Below are 8,583 nucleotides of genomic sequence, written 5' to 3'. Positions count from 1 at the left end.
ATTAAAAATAGTAATGTTTCCAAACTTTTGGTCTGTACTGTATATATACAGATAATGATGGCTGATGTGGTTCAGAGTTGAAAACCATGAATTATCAAACTAAAAAAGGCCAGAAATGCCATGCTGGTGCGAACGACTTCAGTTCTCCACATGCAATAAGATACAAGAAAAATATTAGGTATTATAACACAACAGCACAACATATGTTGAAATACAAACCCCCTTGGTAGAAAGAGCACATCAGATAACACTGAGGGACACATGTTGTCTTCATTCTCTTTAAGTTGTGTGGACTTTTATAACAAACAAGGGAACTCGCACACCAAAACTTCAAAGAGTTTGTTTAGTGGAAGGAGCGGCACCAGGGGGTCCACAGCCTAAACACACCTGCTGGCCAAAGCAGGATGATTCTCCAACAGCCACTAACAAGCAAGCAATACTGCGCTCTCATGAATATTGCATGGATAATAGTTTTGGGATCACCACATGTATACAGTACCAACTTGGTTACATTTTTCTGAATGTGTGAATTTCTCACTATAATGAATGCATTTATATTCAAGTTAACATTGTGGATTTGAGTTTTCTTTTGTTCTTTTTTTTAAATCTCATTATTTTATTCAGAATTTCACAATCTTAGGATTCAAAGATGTTTATTTTTAGTGGTCCTTGTAGAAAGCATCATTATTGCTCAAAAATATTGCATCACCACTTTTTCATTAGTGCTTACTAATAAGCAAAGGTGAATAATACATCACATGTATAATGGATATGAAAGGAATAGTTCACGACTCACCCTCTGGCCATCCAAGGTGTAGATGAGTTTGTTGTTTAGCATGACATCACTTGCTCACCACTGGATCCTCTGCAGTGAATGTATGCCATCAGAATGGAACAAAATCCACTGGCATATTTGTTTAGAACTTTTTTGGACTGTTTTCACTTTTGGCATTTTGACTGGAGAAGGCAATATTATAGATACAGGACTTCTTTGAAGTTTAACATGTCTTAATGATGGATTTGTTTATTATAAACATGCAGCTTTTTACTTAAGACATTAATTGATGGACTGGAGACATGTTGATTAGTTGTAGATTAGTATGATGTTTTTATCAGCTGTTTGGACTCTCTTTCTGATGGCACCCATTCACTACTGAGGATCCTTAAGTGAGCAAGTGATAATGTTACATTTCTCCAAATCTGTTCATAGGCCTGTCACAATAATCAATATATGACCTCAATAATTTCTGGTGATGCAATATATTGCCCAATATATTTACATAAAATTCACTGTCACTATGTTTTTCTGCATTCCACTTGTGCCTGTGACTTTTGCAGCTTCTCGTACATAACATGTTGTAGTCATGAGGTGCTTGTTAAAAGTCACAGTCATGGACTTTCTGTTCCTTTTGTGTTATCCCTATTGTCCATGTTTAGGGATCTGTGCCTTTGTGCATACGGACATCTGACTGCTAAGTAGGGATTGTGTTTTTCACCCTTAATTTACAGAGAAAAGAAGGTCAGGGAAAAATGTGTAGATGAAAAAATCACCATACAATTTATTTGTGCATTTTTCTTTTTTGTACTTGTTACTTTGCACTTTTTGTTAGAAAATGTTTATTTACTATTTATTAAAGTATTTTAAGGTATCTAATATTTTGATACTTAATTTTCATGATCTAAATGTTCTTAAGAATTAAAAGTTTGTTGTCATTTGAAAGTGTTTAGGCCTTCTTGCATTATTATGCTGTTATATTATGATTATATATTCAGTGGCATAAAATGGTCTTAAGTGACAAAAATATCGCTTATTGCTATTATTTCTGGGGCAATATATCGCACAACAAAAAGCTTCAAACGCTACACCCCCATTCTTATGAAGAAAAAATATCATCTAAAATTGACTTAACCCTAACACATTTCCACCAAATTTTCTTTTTTAGGTGAACTATTCCTTCCATGATATCTCAAAAATGCTTGTTGAAGAGGAGGTGTGCTGTTGTGTTTCTAAGCAACTGGATTAACTTTAAAACAGATGAAAAATAGAAAAGCTTTCGATTTATTTTTTTTTCCTGTTAGCATCGTTTCCATTTTAATGTAAAAGTGGCAAATTGAAAAATAATGTCTGCATTTCCAGAATTCCTGTCATCGGTTAGTTTAGATGTCTGATTTCCGCATCTGGATCAATATTGATTGTGATGCATTACAACAACAGTGTTGCACCTGCGCTCGCTCAAACCGACATACTCTCATTTGAACCTCTTCTTCGGTCCTTTCCTCCTTTTCTGTATGGGTATGATTCTAAAGAGCTAATTTTCCTCTGTTTTCAAGAGATATTTGCTTGCGTCAGCACTCCAGACGGGTCACAGACGATGCCACGTCTAATTTACCTCCTGACTATGCATTTCCTCCACTGAGCCACACAATTGATTTATTCTAAAGCAGAATTGTTTGGTTTGTGTTTGACCTCAAAGGATGTTTATACAAAGTAGGGAACATAACATTGATTTTCATTTATATTTATATTTCAGTTAGTAAGTCATTCTTTAGATTTTTATGATCATTTCCCATCCTCTTTCTCACCCGCAGAATTAAATAGGCCATTTGTAGCTGCTGCTATACTCTCTTTGCATGTTAAATTAGATATTTTCAGGCACCAGGTTTGGTGTTTGATGCAATATGCAATAGATTTATAATTTTCCATCCTACACTGATAGCCTCTTTGTAAAGACTTCATTATATAGTTTAACCATGACTTTATATGTTGATATCTATTGGCTGAGTGAGCCATTTTTACAGCTTAGTTTCAAACAGTCTTTTTCACTGCAGGATAAAGTTTTGAGTTTTGAAAGTTACACTATTTCTTCTTGGTACAATGAACTCTTTTAACTCGAAAAGATCAAGGGAACTTTGATTCTTCATGATACAACTTAGTAAATGCTGTTTAATGATTTTTGTGTTGAGCATTTAATGACTTCAAGAGGCCATAATCTCCACTTTTGAAACTTACAGTATGTTTCTCCCACTTTCAGACCCTGTTTGCTACTTTTGTAAGACTTAAATATACAAATGGCCTATGTTATGATTGGCTAACCTCTTTCCATACTAAATAGGTGTTGATCTGTGAATGTTAAAGTGCTCAAGGTTGTAATATGATGCTTTCAGAAAAATCTGATTTTGCAGCTGTTTTCCATCAATGGTGTTTTAAATGTTAGTAAATCAAACACTTTTAATTCAAGAGCGAGGGAAATTAAACTTCTACAGCAATGCCCTTTCAGTCTGGTCGGGTACTGTATAGTGATCTCTCACCCTGAACTTTCCCTCCCTGATCCTGCACCAGAGTCACCTGCAGTTTCATTAATGGATAGGAGTAGACGCATGCTTGGGATGAAGCCAGAGAGTATGGATGTCCCGTGGAGCCATAATGGAGTTTACTCCCCCATAAAACAGTTTGCCAGCACACTGTCTGCTGTCCCTGTGCTTATTTATAGCTGTGTTTCATTGAGGTGACACTGATGGAGAAGGGCTGTTGACTTTTCCTCACCAGTGAGTCGGTTCAATCAGCCTGTGTGAGGCGCAGAGGGAATGTGGCACTGCTGACGGCGTGAACACACTCCGGCTCTGTCACCCAGTAAACGAGCACTGGACCTCAATGCCAGTAGCCAAATTCTCCATCATTCCCCATGTCTGCATGGCTGCAAGAGAGAAATACATTTATTTGGTGGAAGTTTATAAGTGGATTTTCTCATGAGGTCGACACTTTTTGATTTGACACGATTTGAGAGGAAATCATTTTCTGATTCATTGTGAATGTGGATGGTTGATGATATTTTAATGGGAATACCAGTTTCTTAGTGGCATTTTTGACAGCGCATGTGAGATTGAACCAACTGTACTTGTCATAATTAAAATAAATATTTTTGCATAAATAAAACAAAGCCTATACATTAAAGGCCATTTTGGCAATGTGACATTTTCAAGAAAAAAAAAAAAAAAAAGGAGAAGTTGTCTCGTATGCTTACCAAGTTTGCATTTATTTGATCAAAAATAGAATAATAATAGTAATATTGTTAAATAATATAACAATTTAAACATAAACAAGTATAGATGCTTCATTCATCTCTCTGTGTGTATATTCTTGTGTCTGTGTGTGTGTGTGTGCTTACAGATGTTGTTTAAAACTAGTGCTAATTAGACTAAAATAAGAGACTGTTAAAAAGTGTTAAAATGCTGTAGGTGTATTGTTATTTCTGCAGGAAGTTAAAATTAAGTGTTATTCTCCTACTCCAGAAGTACCACTGTATGCCTATTAAGATCTGTTGTGTTTCAGTAGTTGTTGTGGTATTTATTTTTTTTTTTTTATTTGCTATTTTATTATACAAAGTCAATAAACAGGCTCTAAAAGATGACTGGACAAGGTAATTGAATGTATGTATTTTTCATTCTTCACTGTCAGTGTTCTTGACAATTGAGTGTTGTTTCTTCCTTCAGACTTTGATTAAAGCTGAAACAAAGTGTGAGTCATTGCGGTTTTCTTTCAGGTTATTAATGAGCCTATATTAACAGCTGACCCCAAAATTTAATTACCATCATTATTTACTTACCCTCGTTTTGTAACTGTATGCTGTTATTTATTCTGTGGAACACATAAGTGTTTTCTTAAGAATCGTCTGTAACTGTGACACTGACAAAGTGCACAATAAATGGAGTCCATACAAATCCAAGTTCATTTAAGTCTTCTGAAGTCATACAGTTTTGAATGAATTATCATTTCAGGGTAAATATCCCTATAACTGTTTTTCAACATGTGTCCACTCTAATTCACTGTTAAATGTCATGACTTGTACCCTGCTGGCTGTTGGTTCCCATTTTTGTGGATCTGGACAGCTGCAGACGTCATTGGTCTCTTGATTCCCTTGACCACATCTATCCAAGACAGGCTGAACAATGACTAAATATATGAAGATGTCTCTCCAGCATCTCTAGTGCATGACTGTGAAAAGGGTTTCAAATAATCAGTGGGCTATGGCAAAAAAAAAAAAAATGCAAGTTTATTTTCAGCCTTAGTATCATGTTGATTACATATTCAGCCTTTTTTGTCTTATTGTCTCTGGTGTTAAAGTAATAATGGTGCTGCTATTGAAACACAGTCTTTGTTGTTGGTTATTTGAGCTTTGTGTTTGCAAGCAATACAGCTGAAAACAGGCCACAACGTTAAACCAAAGTGCTTCACTGAAGACACCCAATGTCCTTTCCAAAAACAGTATGAACATGGCAATCCAAACAAGAGTGTGTATACAAAAGAGTGATCATGTTTTAAATTTGATGCCTGAGAAATAGTTTTTGTTAATGTGACAAATGTGTGCACTGCAACAAATATTTATCAACAATTAATTAGGCACATCAAATTCTAATTTTGTCTGAAACATCTAGGAACACATGATATTGAATATTAAGCCTGCATTTCTTCTGGTGTGTCAAAGTTAATGAAGGAACCGTTAATGTTTTCTGTGGCCTGGAAGATTGTGTGAGCATTTGCTAGAGTCATGTTTAATACATGTATAATCAGAAATTTGTTTATTTGAAAATCACTTTTTTTTTACTCTTCCACAATACAACTTATTTGAATATCAACAAAAATGATTATGAATAAAATGTTTGCAGATTGAAAGCTCTTAACTGAGGTATTACAGTAAAAATGACTTTTTTATTTAATTAAAAAAATAATAATTTAACACTGTGAAAAATGTCAACATGATAACATACGTATATGTATACGTACGTGAGATTTAAAATGAGAATTTTTTTTTCTTCTTCTTCTTGCAGGTTCAAGTTTGCATTTTGCAGTTTACATCAAATTCTGTTGTTTTTTTTCCCCACCTGCCACAAAATACAAAAATAAATAAAAAATATATTATGACCTCTTGTCTCACAATTCCTATTTCTTTCTAGCAATTCCAAGTTTACATCTTGCAACTCTGGCTTTTTTTCCTCTGACTTGTTAGTTTATATCTAGCACTTTTGACCTTTTTTATATCTCACAATTGATCTTGAATTTAGAATTTAGAATTGAATTTAGTATTTAGAAGATAAAAAGGTCACATCTTATTTTGCAACTAAAATAATTTTAATGGTTTTATGTTTAAGATCAGTACAGAGAAATAACTGGAACCTTTTTGGAAAAACTCTATATTGTTGAGCCCTGCATAAGGTTTTTGATGTGTATAAAAAGCTGACAGAAGAATGTAAAATTGGATTTCAACCATATTAAATGAAATAAAATCTTTTTTTTTCATACTTACAAATAGCTACATGAATTGGATGTAGCCAAACATGTCTAAACATTCCTTTCAATTAAATTTCTCATTTACTGTAAACCAAATCCACTTGCACTGATTTAAAGAGATAGTTCACCCAAAAATGAAAATGTATTCACCCTCAGGCCATCCAACATGTAGATGAGTTTCATCAAAACAGATTTGAAAAAATTGGGCATTACTAGTGGATTATTGTGATGTTTTTATCAGCTGTTTGAACTCTCATTCTGACGGCACCCATTCACTACAGAGGACCCATAGTTTGGATGTTTGGATGAAGAAACTAATCTACGGTACATCTTGGATGGCCTCAGGGTTAGTAAACTTTCAGCAAATGTTAATTTTGGGTGAAGTACTACAACACTTCACAGAACTGTACATGAATTTTCAGTAAAAAGTATCACTTTAATTTTTACGATATCATTACAGATGTAATCACACTTAAAAATAAAGGTGCTTCACGATGCCATAGAAGAACATTTTTGTCTAAATGGTTCCATAAAGAACCTTTAACATCTTAAGAACCTTTCTGTTTCACAAAAGGATCTTTGTGTTGAAAGAAGGTTCTTCAGATTATAAAAAGAAAGAGATTTTTTAAAGAACCTTTGACTGAATGGTTCTTTGTGGAACCAAAAATGGTTCTTCTATGGCATCGCTGTGAAGAACCTTTTAAAGCACCTTTATTTTTAAGACTGTACAACAAACCGTTAGACGGCATTTAAAAAATTATATCGATACACAACACCACTTACCAATTCTCACAGATGCTGTGGAGAACCTGTGTCACACTCTGACAAAATGGGTCACTTTTAGCACAGCGCCAGGCAAGTCAACACTTATGTACAATTAATATAAAAATCATTTTCCACCTGTGTGCACAGGTCAATGGCTTTAGATACTTCCAACGAGTCAAACTCTGTATTTGTATTCAGTGTTGTGATTTAGGAAACTTGTAATACTCAAACCGGAGTTTAAGAGCTTCAATATGAAACACATTCAGATATACAGACTTCATTTCCAAACTGCTGCTTATACTCAGTTGGTTTTGCCTTTGTTCGTTTGTTCAAAAGTCAAGTCATTGAAAAGCAAACTGCCCTTGTGGTTTGGTCAGACATGTGGGCAGATGGTATCACGGTATAAACTGTGATAAACAGTCACAGGAACTAAGTTCACAGCCCTGTCTGCAAACACTCATCTCATCTTCTTCAGACGAATTCTGTTCTCCTTGTCCCGCTTCTTTAACACGTTGATGAACTGGGTGAAAAACAGCTCCTGGTCTTTCCTCTTCAGAACCTGTTTGAATCGTGGATCTTTTCCGTACTTTTCTGAAAATTCTTTGAACGTCGACCTACGAAAAAGAGAACATCAGAATGAGATCCTTGACAGTCATGAGATGTTTTATGTCATCAGTGTGATGATCCACTATTGTTCAGCTTAAGAGGTCTGATTGCGGTTGTTTTCATGGCTAGACTTTAAAAGTCTTCTCTATAGAGGAGATCCTGCAGGTCTTTAGTCTGAAGTACAGGTGAAAACACGTGAACCTGGCCAGAGCAATAAAGCAGCAAAGCACAATATCACAAAGAAACATTCGTCATTTTGATGCATTTTTTTTTATCTCCTGAAATCTGAACTAAAATATTTTTCTTGGGGATTGCAAACTGGTTGCTAGAATGTTGCTATGATTTTTCTAGGCTAAGCCTGTTAATGTGTCTGGCTCACATGCTGGAAACTCCGGTTCGAGTTCTGCTCAGGGGTGCGTTTCCCAAAAGCATCTATGGCTGCAAGTTCCATCGATACCCATGGAGTTCAATGGACCTTGCAATAATAGTTATCTAACGATGCCTTTGGAAAACACACCCCAGAGCGAACGTGTGGGTTACATTGGTGCCATGACCCGGATATAGGGGGGTGAGTATAACCTGTGCAGCTGTGCAGGTAAACCTCACTCCACTGATCTCACAAGGTGCACTAGCAGCCCATGTTCGCTAGAGGATTCAGTCATTAGCATCCTTGTTAGCGAGCCCACCTCCATTGCTGGAAATTCCGGATCAAGTCCCACTCGGAGCGAGCAGGCAGGTTACATTGGTGCCATGACCCAAATGGGAGTGAGGTTTAGGGGATTGTAGCAGAGATCAGCTAGTAAGATCTGTGAAGGAGAAACTCACTCCCCTGATCTCAAGAGGTGAACTAGTATCTGACGCTAGAGGATGCGGTCTTTAGTGTCCTTGTTAGTGCGACCGCCTCACATGCCAGAAACACCAATTCA

General features: G+C 35.8%; 1 protein-coding gene across 2 annotated transcripts in view; it reads right to left on the bottom strand.

The window, feature by feature from the left end:
• Window positions 1-5,033: 5,033 nt before the first annotated feature.
• Window positions 5,034-8,583, bottom strand: part of LOC122139279 (transcription elongation regulator 1-like protein) — an 81,086-nt gene continuing 77,536 nt past the window's right edge. Inside the window, exons 14-15 of one of the 2 annotated variants that reach the window (XR_006156176.1) lie at window positions 7,070-7,665; window positions 5,034-5,880 (exon numbers count right to left, since the gene is read on the bottom strand). Coding sequence is in view for 1 of the 2 variants with exons in the window: in XM_042735970.1 (XP_042591904.1) it covers window positions 7,509-7,665 (157 nt within the window). In the remaining variant the exon portion in view is untranslated. Of the gene's footprint in view, window positions 5,881-6,939; window positions 7,666-8,583 lie in introns of those variants that run through there. The other variant, XM_042735970.1, reaches the window with a different exon arrangement.

Source organism: Cyprinus carpio, chromosome B12, assembly GCF_018340385.1.
Source record: "Cyprinus carpio isolate SPL01 chromosome B12, ASM1834038v1, whole genome shotgun sequence".
NCBI lineage: Eukaryota > Metazoa > Chordata > Actinopteri > Cypriniformes > Cyprinidae > Cyprinus > Cyprinus carpio.
The sequence above is the reverse complement of the archived record's forward strand: the minus strand, read 5'-3'. Positions and strand labels throughout refer to the sequence as shown.